At 50.6% G+C, this 15089-nt stretch overlaps 1 protein-coding gene across 2 annotated transcripts in view; it reads left to right on the top strand.

Annotated features, from left to right (window-relative positions):
• The first annotated feature begins 4046 nt into the window (after positions 1–4046).
• Positions 4047–15089, top strand: part of STK10 (serine/threonine kinase 10) — a 144869-nt gene continuing 133826 nt past the window's right edge. Inside the window, exon 1 of one of the 2 annotated variants that reach the window (XM_016954200.4) lies at positions 4047–4519. In XM_016954200.4, the coding sequence (XP_016809689.3) occupies positions 4364–4519 (156 nt within the window). In that variant the 5' untranslated portion in view covers positions 4047–4363. The remainder of the gene's footprint in view (positions 4520–15089) is intronic. The other variant, XR_010157046.1, reaches the window with a different exon arrangement.

The following is a 15089-nucleotide window of genomic DNA, read 5'->3' as shown; positions in this document are numbered from 1 at the left end:
TCTGTCTTAATTTTCTACTCCCTACTCACTCCCAAATAAACCACTTACACTCAAATCCTTGCCTCAGGGTCAGTCTCTAAGGGGAATCCAACCTAAGAATACTATAAAATGCTTTTTCTGTGACTATTAAGACTATGTGATTTTTCTCCTTTACTCTGCCAATGCAGTGCTATTACAGTAGATTTTCTGATGTAGAACCATTCTTTTATTCCTGGATAAACCTTTCGTGGTTACGATATTTTTATTCACCTCTGGTTTGATCTTGCTAGCATTTGCATTTTCCTTGTCTTTTTAAGAACTGAAATTAGGCCGGGCGTGATGGCTCACACGTGTAATCCCAGTACTTTGGGAGGCTGAGGTGAGCGGATCACGAGGTCAAGAGATTGAGACCATCCTGGCCAACATGGTGAAACCTCATCTCCACTAAAAATACAAAAATTAGCCGGGCGTGGTGGCGCGTTCCTGTAGTCCCAGCTACTTGGGAGGCTGAAGCGGGAGAATCGCTTGAATCTGGGAGGCAGAGGTTGCAGTGAGGTGAGATCACACCATCGCACTCCAGCCTGGCGACACAGCAAGACTCTCTCTCTGTCAAAAAAAAAAAAAGAAATGAAATTAGTCTACAATTTTCTTTCTCTCTGTCTCTTTCCTCTCCTTCCCTTCCTTTTTAAGACAGGGTCTCACTGGAGACCAGGCTGGTGCAGCGGTGAGATCGCTGTTCACTGCAGCCTCGGCCTCCTGGGCTCAAGGAATCCTCCTGCCTCAACCTCCTGAGTAGCTGGGACCACTGGTGTGCACCACCACGCCTGGCTAATTTTTTGACTTTTTGTAGAAACAGGGTCTCACTTTATAGCTCTGGCTGGTATGGAACTCCTGGGCTCAAGTGATCCTCCCACCTCAGCCTCCCAAAGTGCTGGAATTACAGGTGTAAGCCACTGTGCCTGGCTTACAATTTTCTTTTACTGTCCTTATCTAGTAATAGTAAAACTCATCTTATAAAATAAATTGGCAGATTTCCTTCATTTTCTATCTTTTAAAATAATTTATATAAAGAAAGAAATTATTTGTAAAACCACACAGACTAATGTCTTTCAGCAAGAACAAGCTTTTGATTCTTGATTTTTGTTGTTGTTTTTTGGGTTTTTGTTCGTTTGTTTTTGTTTAGAGACAGAGTCTCACTGTGTTGCCCAGGCTCGAGTGCAGTGGTGTGATCTCGGCTCACTGCAACCTTAGTCTCCTAGGTTGAAGGGATTCTTGTGCCTGAGTCTCATGAGTAGTTGGGACCACAGGCACGCACCACCACACCCGACTAATTTTTGTATTTTTAGTAGAGACAGGGTTTCACCATGTTGCCCAGGCTGGTCTCGAACTCCTGACCTCAGGTGATTCACCCGCCTCAGCCTCCCAACGTGCTGGGATTACAGGCATGAGCCACTGTGCCCGGCCTGATTCTTGATTTGATTTCTTTATTGGTTACTAGTTTATTTAGGTTTTTATTTCTTATTGAAATTATCTTTTACCTATCATTTATATTTTCTTCTCAATAATTACCCATTTTATGTAAATTAAAACATTTATTCACATACATTTGTCTAAAATATCACTTTATGATTATCAAAATATCTACAGTATCTAATATGATGTTCTCTTTTCATTTTTTATTTCTTCCAGTGAATATTTCTTTCTTGCACCAATTATTTTTTTTTCTTTTCTTTTTTTTTTTTGAGACGGAGTCTTGCTCTGTTGCTCAGGCTAGATGGAGTGCAATGGTATGATCTCGGCTCACTGCAACCTCCATCTTCTGGGTTCAAGTGATTCTTCTGCCTCAGCCTCCCAAGTAGCTTGGGTTACAGGCGTGCACCACCCCGCCCGGGTAAGTTTTGTATTTTTCGTAGAGCTGGGGTTTTGCCATGTTGGCCAGGCTGGTCTTGAACTCCTAACCTCAGGTGATCCACCCAGCTTGGCCTCCCAAAGTGCTGGGATTACAGGTGTGAGCCACCGTGCCCGACCCTTTTTTTCTTTTTCTTTGACTAGTCTTGTCTATTAGTTATTTCAAAGAAGTAGCTTTGATTCTATTGAACCTCAATGTATTTCTTACAATGCTATTGAGGTATAATTTACACATAAAATTCATCCATTTACAAAAATGAAAGTTTAAAATTCAATTATTTTTGGCAAATTTACCAAATTATGAAATTGTCACCATTGTGCAGTTTTAGGACATTTTCATCACCCCAATTAGACTGTTTATTGTTCATGTACAGTTAATTCCCATTTCACACCTAGCTCCAGGCAACCATTAATCTACTTTCTGTCTGTATGGATTTGCCTTTTCCAGACATTTCATATAAATGGAAATTTATAGAACACAGGGCCTTTTGTGTCTGGCTTCTTTGACTTAGTGTTATTGAATGAATGAACCTCTCCATTTTTCTTTCCCTTCCTCCCTCCCTCCCTCCCTTCCTTCCTTCCCTCCCTCCCTCCCTCTTTCTCTCTCCTTCTCTTCCTTTCCTTTTTCTTTCTCTCTTTCTTCCTTTCCTTTCCCTTTCTCTTTCTTTCTTTCTCTCTTTCTCTGTTTCCTTTCTCTCTCTCTCTCTTTCTCTCGCTTGCTTGCTTTTCTGGAGCTCTCAGAGCTGGTCAGAGCCCTCCAGGCCTACAGCTTTCGTGGAGTCAGAGCCTTCATCTCCTAGTATGGAAGCAACCCTCTTGGTCTCCCCACCCGCTTCGTACAGTTGGCCAAATGGTCTGAAACAAATGAAAGACCTGCCTTTCAGCATGTTTTGGGAGGTTCAGACAGCGCCTGACTCAATGAGAACGGTCAGCGACGAGCGGCATTTCCTTCTTTTAAAGACCCTCTACAATTCCAGGCACTCCTGCAGCTGTGGAAACATTCCGAACGGCTTAGCAACCTTTAGTCAGGACACCCTCTGCGCCGACCACTACCAGCATCGCAGGCTTCTTGAGCTGGCCTTCCCAGTGGAAAACCATGCTTGGTGTTTGCACACTGCTCAAAGGATGTTTTCGAACAAAGCACCGAGGAAGGGGCGAAAACACCTCAACACAGCCGTTCTCTGGGGTTGGAGCTATTGAAGTGTGACATTTGCGAAGACTCAACTTGTTTATGACACGGTCCAAATAATAACCCTTGCAGACTGCCCGCCCCACCCGCCCCCCAGCACTCTCCTTAGATTCAGGTAAAAGCATGTTATAACCGTCTATAGGACAAACAGGCAACAGTAGCAGTGAAGTGACTCAAGTAGCCAGGATCGAGAATGAAGGTGCTCAAAGAAGACTAGTTTGATCTGTATGTAGTGCGCTCATCTTTTTTGAAACTAGGAAATTAAAAATTAGAATAAAGTTTTTATTTAATATGCAAATACATCCGCAAACCCATCAGGAAACATAAGAGAAATCAGTGCCAAAGGAGCTCTTTCTCCCAGCCCTCTAATCCTGGCAGGTTTGTGGATCGCGGACGGGGAGCCCCTGGAAAGGACCGCGCCGGGAAGCCGGGCCCTGCAGGGACTGGCCGCGGCTGCACCGGCGTTGCCCGTCGCACACTAGGAGGCAGCACCGCGCCGAGGAACCCGCAGCAGACGGGCAGCCAGCGTGTGTGCCTGGGGCGAGTGCCCTCGCCTGCCGGCGTCCCCATCGGAAAAGTGGGGGCGAGGGCAGCCTAGCGGAATAGCTGCGGGAGGATTAAATGAACGAGTGCAGGTTCACCTTCTGGGCGCTGACAACGATCCGTGGGCTCTCGCGAAATGCCAAGTCGCCGTCCCGCTTGCTCCCACAAAAGTTTTGGGAGCCACGCGGCGCGGCTGGCGGGCTCCTGAGTCCATGAGCGGTCCCACCGAGCGGTCCCCGAAGCTTCCCCAAAGCCCAGCCCGCGGCTCGCGGAGCGTGGTGTGGGGGGACTACAGTTTCCAGAGTGCCCTGCGGCGACGGGCGGAGCCGGGGAGCGCCCGCAGCCAATTAGGGGGTCCCGGGGCTCTGCCGGGGAGCGGCAGGTGGAGCCGGGCCGGTGGGCGGGCGCGGGGACGGTCCCCTGGAACGGGTCCGAGGCTCTCGCAGGCAGGGCTGGGCCGGGCAGGAGCTGCGAGGCCGGCACAAGGGAGGCGGCCCTGGGGACCTGACAGGGCGAGGGCGGGGGCGGGGACGCCGCCGCCTGCGCGGTTCCGGGTGCTCCCGGCGCGGCGCTGCCCAGGGCACACTTGACCGAGGTCGGGCTGCGGGGAAGGGCGGGTCTGGGGAGAACCCCGAGAGACGCGGCGTCCTCCAACTCCTCCTCCTTCTCCTCGCGGCCGCCGAAGCCACAGCCCGAGCCCGAGCCCGAGCCCGAGCCCGAGCCGGCGCCACCGCGCCCCCGGCCATGGCTTTTGCCAATTTCCGCCGCATCCTGCGTCTGTCTACCTTCGAGAAGAGAAAGTCCCGCGAATATGAGCACGTCCGCCGCGACCTGGACCCCAACGAGGTGTGGGAGATCGTGGGCGAGCTGGGCGACGGCGCCTTCGGCAAGGTTTACAAGGTGAGGGCGCTGAGGTGGGTGGCCGGACGCGCGTCGAGGGGCTCCGGAAGGAAGGGATGCCTGACCCGGACCCGGCCAGCCTGGCTCCGGCTCCGAGGGCTGCCCGGCGCTGAATTCGGGGTCCCTGGCCCTCATCCCGATGACTCCTGTTTTTTGGGGGGAACATCACTCGGCCCGGCCGAGTCCCTGCGCTCTGGGCGCCCCCTCCGGGCACGGTTGCCGCCCCCACCCTAGCCCTGTTTCGGAGCACTTCCTGTGTGTCCTGCACTGCGCTCGGCGCCGCACGAGGAGACAAAGGGGCGTTGACAGGACCTCAGCATCCGAGAGGGCCACTCGAGGGACCTTCCAGGGACGTTCCGTAAAACGGCGATACGGGCACACTTTTTTTTTTAGAGAGACCACACAGATGCTGTGGGAATATCGAGGCGATGTGGACCGAGAAACTCGGCTGCGCTTGGACGGGCTGGGAGCTAGGGACACATCTGAAGATGAGCCAGAGACAGGGAAGTGGGGTGGGCGAGGGGTGGCCCATGGACTGAGAGGTGGGGCTTGGAAAGGTGGGTTGGGGCTGGGCAGAGGGGGAGGTCAGGATCTGGTGAATGCTGAGCCTGGGGGAACAGATTTGATTCCGTCGGTCTGAGTCACAGCTGGGGAGTCTCCCAGCCTGCAGTCACCTCTCCCCTAGAGGAAGACGCGGCAGAGAGCTTTTGTGGAGTGGGTGGGGCACAGCTGATTGAGTCTAGAGAAGTGTGGCAGCAGGACGTTGGTTTCTGCTCCTGGGAGCTAATTCTGAGGTGGTGAGTTGTTTTAGGGAGCCAACACCTACAGCTTGACTCCCCCCTTTCCCCTAAGAAAATTTTTACTGGGAGACTCCTACTTGTTAAATTGGTGTATACCTCCAGGAGAGCACCTCTCTTCTAAGCCACTATCCTCCTCCTTGGGGCTCCTGTAGCTTGTAGGCCACTCTGACCCTAGGATTGTCGTTCTATGAGGCTGGACCACAGAGAAGGCTTCTCCAGGCCTTCTCCTCTGACTTGGAAGTGGTCTATCGCCTAGTTACCGAAGTAGTTCCTAGATGACCGGTGTTATAATAGCATCATTTGGGAGCTTGTTAGAAGTGAACAATCTCAGGCCCAGCCCCGACCTGCTGAATTAGAGTCTACGTTTTAATAAGATCCCAGGTGATTCCTAAGCAAATAGGTTTGAGAAGTACTTCCCTAGAGGCTTGGAGTGGTGGCAGTTTTTCTTTTTTCTTTTCTTTTTTTTGAGACAGGGTTTCCTTCTGTTGCTCAGTCTGGAGTGCAGTGGCCCGATCTCGGCTCACTGCAACCTCTGCCTCCTGGGCTCAAGCAATTCTGCTGCCTCAGCCTTCGGAGTAGCTAGGTCTACAGGTGCACACCACAGCCCGGCTAATTTTTGTATTTTTTGTAGACTTGGGGTTTCGCCACGTAGCCCAGGATTGTCATGAACTCCTGAGCTCATGAAGTCAGCTCGTTTCAGCCTCCCAAACTGTTGGGATTACAGTGGTGAGCCACCCTGCCTGACCTGGAGCGGTGGCAATTTTGAGACCAACCAGGCCCACTCAGTGCCTTTTTTTATTTTTATTTTTTGTGAGACGGAGTCTCACTCTGTTGCCCAAGCTGGAGTGCGGTGGTTTGATCTCGGCCCTCACTGCAACCTCCACTTCCTGGGTTCAAGCAATTCTCCTACCTCAGCCTCCCAAGTAGCTGGGATTGCAGGCACACACCACCACACCTGGCTAATTTTTGTTTTTTTAGTAGAGACGGGGTTTCACCATGTTGTCTAAGCTGGTCTCGAACTCCTGACCTCAGTTGATCCACCCACCTCGGCCTCCCAAAGTGTTGGGATTACAGGCGTGAGCTACTGTGCCTGGCCTGGTGCCTCTTTTGTTTCCTTGCCACCTCCCCTCTGAGCCCACACTTCCTGTTACGGGGTAGGGAGAGGTCTTGTGGTCCGAGAGGCAGTGCTTTTGGACTGCCCCGACTTGCTGTCCTCCTTTGCCTGAGGGCCTTGCCCATATTTGAGGGCAGCCAGCTCACCCTGTCCTCAGCACGTCTTTTCTTCACTCTCCTCAGAGCTGCATCTTCTTCCTGGTGGCACCAGAGAATGACCCTCAGCCTTGCAGCTCTCTCTGGACACTGCCAGTGTCCTTGACTGCCTTAGACAGAGCCTGCTCCTGCAGCTGTGCTCTGACTACTGTGAGGGCAGCTGGACCCCTGTGGGCAGCTCACCACAGGACCCACTTTCTCCAGAAGGTTCAGTTGGTGTTTTTAGCGTATGCTAAACATATGGGTTTTTTGGGCCGGGCGTGGTGGCTCACGCCTGTAATCCTAGCACTTTGGGAGGCTGAAGCAGGCAGATCATGAGGTCAGGAAATTGAGACCATACTGGCCAACATGGTGAAACCCCGTCTCTACTAAAAATACAGAAATTAGCCGGGCATGGCGATGCGTGCCTGTAATCCCAGTGTCTCAGGAGGCTGAGGCAAGAGAAACGTTTGAACCAGGGAGGTGGAGGGTGCAGTGAGCTGAGATAGCGCCACTGCACTCCAGCCTGGCGACAGAGCGAGACTCCGTCTCAAAAATAAAACAAAACAAAACAAACATATGGGTTTTTTTTTTCTCCGTTAGGGGCTTTCAATTGCATTCTTGTCCCCTTCCCTGCAGTGTGTCCTGGCTTCACAGGGTTCATCTTCCTTTAAACTTAAACGCAGAACTTTGCTTTCATGCTGGTAAGATTTCCCCTTGTCATTTTCAGTTGTGTTTCCTCCTGCTTTCGTCCCTTAAGACTCCCCTGCTACTCTGAAAGTTTCATACAAAGGAACTCATCCGATTCACAATCTATACTGTCTCCTCTTGGTTCTCCAAAGCACGTGGAAAGTCAGTTTTTAAAAAAGTGACTCCAGGGCCAGGTGCTGTGGCTCACGCCTGTAATGCTAGCACTTCAGGAGGCCGAGGTGGGTGGATCACTTGAGGTTAGGAGTTTGAGACCAGCTGGGGCAACATGGTGAAACCCCACCTCTACTAAAAATAAAAAAATAAAAAATTAGCCGGGTGTGGTGGCGCATGCCCTATAATCCCAGCTACTCGGGAGGCTGAGGCAGGAGAATTGCTTGAACCCGTGAGGCGGAGGTTGCTGTGGGCTGAGATCATGCCGCTGCACTCGAGCCTGGGGGACAGAGGGAGACTCTGTCTCAAAAACAACAACAATAAAAACAAAAAGTGACTTTAATTCTCAACGTTGTGAGCTGTCTCCACCACAGCCCTCTCCGCCTACCTCCGAATCCACCATTTTCTCTTAATTAAGGGTGAGCCAGACCAAGAGAGCTGTGTGATTGCTGATAGACCTGAACAATCTATTGTGTTACCTACTTGGCCTTAGCATGTACCCCTCTGACCTAAGCCAACCCCATATGCCCCGGTGCCCAGAGAAGAGAAGGTACTAGAACCCAGGGCTCTGGGCTTCAGTTGAACCCTTTTTCCTTAGTCACCAGCTAAGGAAGACCCATCCTGGATCAGAGATCCCTGTCACCCAGGCTGCCTACTCGAGAGGTGCTGTTTACTCACCCCTCCTGCTTGAAGTCGAAGTAGGTATTGCTTTTACTAAAGACCCCTCTAATCAAGGACCACGACTCCTGCCCACTTGGTTTTCCCTGGCCTGGTCACTGAAGTAACCCAAACCAAAAATTCATCTTGGTGTTATGGCTGGAACCAGAGATTCCATTTTGACACGGCACCTGAGAAAGCAATTGGCAGGGAGCTGAGGAGGGACTGCCAGTAGCACTGTTTTTCTTCTGACAGCCTAAGTGTTGAAGGCTTCCTGAGGTCTTTCTGGGCCTTGGAAGTCTGAGTTTGTCACAGTGTCAGGAGAGGACTCTGACTCCAGATTTCCTGAGGAGTCTTCACAGGAGCAGTCTCCGAGATATCAAACCTCTTTTTTTTCCTCCTCTCCCTGATAAGCCTTAATCTGTCTGCCTCAGGAGAAAAAGAGGAGGATAGGATTGATTTTGTGCAAAGTCAAGCTCATTCTCACTCAGTGCCTATGTGAATGCAAATTGGTTTCAAAAGAAAACCATTGCTAGTTAATTACTAGAATACAAAGTAGACTGTAATCCCAGCACTTTGGGAAGCCGAGGCTGGTGGATCACTTGACGTCAGGAGTTCAAGACCAGCCTGGCCAACATGGTAAAACCCCATCTCTACTAAAAATACAAAAAATTAGCTGGGCGTGGTGGCGCATGCCTGTAAGCCTGTAATCCCAGCTACTAGGGAGGCCGAGGCAGGAGAACTGCTTGAACCTGGAAGGCAGAGGTTTCAGAGAGCAGAGATTGTGCACTCCAGCCTGGACAAGAGAGTGAAACTCTGTCTCAAAAAAAAAAAAAAAAAAAAAGTAACGTTTACAAGCTATATGGTTTCAAAATTCTTATCACTGAAAATAATCTTCATTTTGAAGAGGAGGTAGAAAGGGGAAAAGGTGATAGATTGAGTGGGAAAAGCTGACTTTAGCGGGTGTGCTTGCTGTGATAGCAGCAGCCAACACAAGTACTCATGCACACAATGTGGACAGGGAGCATGGAGAAATGAAAGGAGTTGGGTTAGCAGGCTGAGATGATTTTTCTGCTTCTTTTTGTTTGTTTTTAGAGACAGTGTCTTACTCTGTCTCAAGGACTGGAGTGCAGTGGCACCATCATTGCTTACTTCAGCCTCGAACTCCTGGGCTCAAGGGATCCTCCTGTCTCAGCCTCCAGAGTAGCTGGGACTACAGGCACACGCCGCCACACCTGGCTAATTTTTAAATTTTTTGTAGAGATGGGGTCTCACTATATTGTCCAGGTTGGTCTTGAACCCCTAGGCTCAAGTGATCCTCCTGCCTCAGCCATCCAAAGTGCTGGGATTATAGGTATGAGCCACTGAGCCTGGTATCGTTCTTAAAAATTGCTTTGCCAGCCTGAGCAACATGACGAAACCCCATCTCCACCAAAAATACAAAAAATTGGCCGGGCGCGGTGGCTCACACCTGTAATCTCAGCACTTTGGGAGGCTGAGTTGGGTGGATCACGAGGTCAGGAGTTCAAGACCAGCCTGGACAACATGGTGAAACCCCGTCTCTACTGAAAATACAAAAATTAGCCAGGCATGGTGGTGGGTGCCTGTAATCCCAGCTGCTCTGGAGGCTGAGGCAAGAGAATCGCTTGAAATTGGAAGGTGGAGGTTGCAATGAGCCGAGATTGTGCCACTGCAAACCAGCCTGGGTGAAAGAGCGAAAACTCCGTCTCAAAAAAAAAAAAAAAAAAGAGCTGGGCGTGGTGACATGCGCCTGTGGTCCCAGCTACTCAGGAGGCTGAGGTGGGAGGATCGCTTGAGCCTGGGAGGCAGAGGTTGTGGTGAGCCACTGCACCCACGCCTCTGCACTCCAGCCTGGGCAACAGAATGAGACCCTGAGACCTGGCTCAAAACAAAACAAAACAAAACAAAAAGTAGAAAACTGCTTTGGTTTTGATTTTTTGTTGTTTTTAAGCCTTTTTTTTTTTTTTTTTTTTTTCCCTCCGAGACAGAGTCTAGCTCTGTCACCCAGGCTGGAGTGCAATGGTGCGATCTCAGCTCACCGCAACCTCTGCTTTCCAGGTTCAAGCAATTCTCCTGCCTCAGTCTCCCAAGTAGCTGGGATTACAGGTGTGCACCACCACACCCGGCTAATTTTTGTATTTTTAATAGAGACGGGGTTTCACCATGCTGGCCAGGCTGGTCTCGAACTCCTGACCTTGTGATCCGCCTGCCTCAGCCTCCCAAAGTGCTGGGATTACAGGCGTGAGCCACCGAGCCCGGCCTTTTTAAACTTTTAAAAGATTTATTATTTTGCAAAATTGGGATTTTACCAAACAAATAGCAAATATTAAGAAGAAAAAAATTACCATGGGTTCCATCAACGTCTGTTGACATGTTGATATATTTCCTTCTAGACTTTTGATGTTGTGGTGAATTTTTTTTTCCTGCTTGGTTCTAATCATATGTACCTGTAGTGTTTTATTTCTTTTTTTTCTTTTAGACAGAGTCTTACTCTGTCACCCAGGCTGGATTGCATTGGCGTGATCTTGGCTCACTGCAACCTCCCCCTCCCGAGGTGGGAGCATAACCTGAGGTCAGGAGTTCGAGACCAGCCTGGCCAACATGGCAAAACCCCCTCTCTACTAAAAATACAAAAACTAGCCTGGCATGGTGGTGGGCGCCTGTAATCCCAGCTACTCAGGGAGGGTGAGGCAGGAGAATCGCTTGAACCTGGGAGGTGGAGGTTGCAGTGAGCCGAGATTATATCACTGTTCTCCATCCTGAGTGACACAGCGAGACTCTGTCTCAAAAAAAAAAAAAAAAATTAAAATAGATTAAATAATCGTATGCCAGGCACAGTGCTAGGCGCTTTACTTAATACGTAATAGAAGACAATTATGCCTTCGTAAAAATCACAGAGCTATGCAAAATCATGCAGTAAAAACTAGAGGCCTTATGGGAAGAATGGGGTTGAGGGCACAGCACTTAAAAACTTCATCAGTGGCATCTTTTAAAAAAAGTTCAGAATCTGAAATCCAGTAGTACAGTTTTACGCAAGTTACGTGGAGAAGAAATACGCACATGCTGCGGTAAGTAGGCATTTTACCTGAAAAAAGATGCACCACGTGGGTGGATGTGGGTGCTGGGAAGGCAGCAGCGTAGGGAGCTGTGGAAGGAGGTGTGCGTGCAATCTGATGGCAGATGCACATGGGTGTGGCTCAGAGGTGGTTGATGGATGTCAGAGGTGTGTGCCTGTGTGTTTTGTGCATTCCTTCAACACCTGAGTCAGCTGAGTGCAGTTTTCTGCATTCATCTGCGGTGTTCACTTGCTGTTTCTATATGTAACCAAACACGACCTTAGCCTTATAGCAGAATCACTCCCTGGTATGTCGATGGTGTTGGAGCAAAGTTGGCAGGTTCAAAATAAGGGTTCTCACAGAGCCGACTGTATCTTGATGAACAGCTTTGTAGAGTTCTTGCTGTATATTATTTTATTTTACTTTAGACAGTCTCACTCTGTCACCCAGGCTGGAGTGCAGTGGTGCAATCTCAGCTCACTGAAACCTCTGCTTCCTGGGTTCAAGTGATTCACCTGCCTCAGCCTCCCGAGTAGCTGGGATTACAGGTGTGCGCCACCACACCCGGCTAATGTTTTTTGTTGTTGTTGTTGTATTTTTAGTAGAGACCGGGTTTCACCATGTTGGCCAGGCTGGTCTTGAACTCCTGACCTCAAGTGATCTGCCTGCCTCAGCCTCCCAAAGTGCTGGGATTACAGGCATGAGCCACTGCACCTGGCCGTTGCTGTATTTTAACTTACTTTTTAGACTAGACTTTCTTTTTTGAGACGAAGTCTTGCTCTGTCTCCCAGACTGGAGTGCAGTGGCACAAACTTGGCTTACTGCAACCTCCGCCTCCCAGGTTCAAGTGATTCTCCTGCCTTGGCCTCTCAAGTAGCTGGGATTACAGGCGCCCGCCACCATGCCCAGCTAATTTTTGTATTTTTTAGTAGAGACGAGATTTTGCCATGTTGGCCAGGCTGGTCTTGAACTCCTGACTTCTGGTGATCTGCCCGCCTCGGCCTCCCAAACTGCTGGGATTACAGGCGTGAGCCACCACGCCCGGCCTAGGCTGGACTTTCAAAGGGAATTACTAGGTCAAAGCATATGCCTATTTGAGGGTGATTTTAAAAATAAAATGAGATAAATTAATACAGGTCCCCTTTGTCTCTTGCTATTGCTGAGAGCCAATTCCCAAGTCCTCTTAGACCCCTCAAGTGCACAGGGGGCCTTGGCAGCTGCTGCTCAGAGCTTAGGTGCCTCTGCTGTGTGCTGGCTTTAGGAGTGATGTGACGTTCTGCCCACCCTGCCTGGTTGAGAGGAAGCTCAGGTTAAGTGAGGTAGGAGCCCTCCCAGGCCGTCTTGCCCGTCCCTGAGCCAGAGTCTTCTCCTTTCACCTCCTCTCCTGCCTACTAGTTTGAAAGCTTGGGTTTCCACTTCCTCTGGGGATGGGGAAGGTCTCAGCCCTCCCCTCCTCCTCCGGAAAGAGATCTGGCCCCAGGCAGTAACCTTGTTTCCGCTCAGCCAAGTATTTTTAAACCCAAGTCCATGCTATTGTGAGCGGGTTTCTAACTCGTGACTCAGCCCTCATCCAAGGGAGTCTGAACGTCCCGTGGATGACGCCCTTCAAGGGGGCCCGGCTTCTGCGTGGGGCCCTGCCCACGGCCCTGCGGGTCTGATTTCACACTGGCCGTTCTGGGAATTTTTTTTGGCTGATGCGAAAGCAAGCTGCGGGGGAAGGGATCGAAACAAACAGATGGACCCGCCCTCCACCTAGGACTCTCCCGTGGCCTGGCCTGCCGAGGTTACCTAGATTAGGGGGACTCTCCAGAGGTTGTCACCCCATAGCCCCCAGAACAGCCCTGGGTGGTCACTCTCAGGCCCCCTGCTGCTGAGGGTAGTGGAACAGGGTGGTGGTGAAGGGAAGAGATTTGGGGCTCAGTAGGATCTGGGTCCTAGTCCTGGCCCTATTTGAACCCCAAATAGGTGACCACCTCCTCCTCTGAACCTGAATCTTGTGTCTGCAAAATGGAGTTGGCCACAGGGCTGAGAGGAGTTGAGGAGGTGACGTGTTTAGCATCTGATTCTCACCCAGGAAGGGCTCAGGAAATGACGATGAGGTGTTATGATTGCTGCTCTTGGTGTCAGATGGAGAAGCTCCTGACCTGTCACTATGACTTCAGGGACAAGGCAGGAATACCTCGGTGTTGATAGCATAGCCCTCCTACCAGCGCTTCCTCACCTGGCACTACTGGCATTTTGGGTGGGGTCGTTCTTTGTTATGGAGCTGTCACGTACATTATAGGGTGTTCCACAGGATCCCTGGCTTCAGCCCACTGGATGCCAGAACACCTCCTTGCAGTTGTGGCAACCAAAAGTGTCCCCAGACGTTGCCACATGCTCCATGGGGGAGGGAGGCATAATGGCTCCAGCTGAGAACCACTGTCTTGTGCAGACGAGCGTTCCTTTATTCAGCCCGGCGGACGGTATTTGTTGACCTCCTCTGTCAGGTCTCTGGGTGTGCAATGAAAGAGTTGGGTCTTTCAGTCAGAGAAGCCAGGGTTTGCATCCCGGCTGTGCCATTTAGCCACTGTGTCCTTTCAGGCAAGTGGCTTGTCTCAGCCTCCCTCAGCTTCCCCATGAGTACAGTGGGGCTGACTACACCTGCGGGAGCTATTGTGAGAATTGCCTGAGTAGCTCACACAGCGGGTATCCAGTTAGCCACAGTAGGTGCTCAGGATAAGGAGGCCTCCCCTGCTGCTTCCAGTGTGTCATGGGGGAGGAGACTGGAAGGTGCTGCCTGAGATGAGAGTTGTACAGGGACAAGCAGGCAGCCAGCCGAGAGCGGGGAAGCTTCCACCTGGGGAAGCTTCCACCTGGTACGGCAGGCGGGATGGTGATAAGGTGGAGGGAAGGAAGTCCAGGCCAGGAGAGAGGCCGGCCCATGAGTGGCCCGAGGTTGCTGACTGCTGGCCGTTGAGCCTGATGTGGGGGCCTGATGTGGCCTGAGGATGGGGCCACATGGTGTGGCCCCCACGCGGGTTGAACCAAATTTAACTTGATTGCCAGTATTTTTAAATGAAGAGATTTCACAGAAAATCCCAGATTTCGGTCTTCTCTGTAAGTATCAGATAATTTGATCCTGGGCTGGGCGCGGTGGCTCACACCTGTAATCCCAGCACTTTGGGAGGCCGAGGTGGGTGGATCACCTGAGGTCAGGAGTTCGAGACCAGCCTGGCCAACATGGTGAAACTTCATCTCTACTAAAAATACAAAATTAGCTGGGTGTGGTGGCACATGCCTGTAGTCCCAGCTACTTGGGAGGCTGAGGCAGGAAAATCATCTGAAACCTGGGAGGCAGAGGTTGCAGTGAGCTGAGAAAGCGCCATTGCACTCTAGCCTGGGCAACAGAGCAAGACTCTGTCTCAACAAAACAAAACAAAACAAAAACAGGTAAGTTGGTCCCTTCTGTGTCTGGGCTAATGATGCTGTCCAAGGGAGTGTTACGCAGGCTATACAGGCAATGGCAGGTTTCCTAATCACCTCGTTCAAACCAGAGGAAAAATAGGGAAATGAATTTTAATGGTATATTTATCACTTCAGCATGTAATAAATGCAGAATTAAAGCAATGTGTTGTATTCTTTTTCATGCGAAGTCTTTGAAATTGGTGGGTGTTGCACTTATGGCACATCTCCATCTGCACCGGCCATATGTCAGGTGCTCGATAGTGACATGTGGCTAGTGACTGCCGTGTTGGGCACGACAGATCTGGCCTCTACTGTTGCCTCCTCAAACCCAGTGGTCACTGGATTTGGGAAGTGGGCATGGGCCAGGGCCAGGCCAGATCTGCAATAGCATTTGGGGGCGTGGCTCATTCGGGCTGCCATAACAAAATACCATAGGCTGGGTGGCTTGCAAACAATAAACATTTTATTTCTCGTAGTTTG

Source organism: Pan troglodytes, chromosome 4 (assembly GCF_028858775.2).
Source record: "Pan troglodytes isolate AG18354 chromosome 4, NHGRI_mPanTro3-v2.0_pri, whole genome shotgun sequence".
Lineage (NCBI taxonomy): Eukaryota > Metazoa > Chordata > Mammalia > Primates > Hominidae > Pan > Pan troglodytes.
This window is presented reverse-complemented; position numbering and strand designations above follow the sequence as displayed.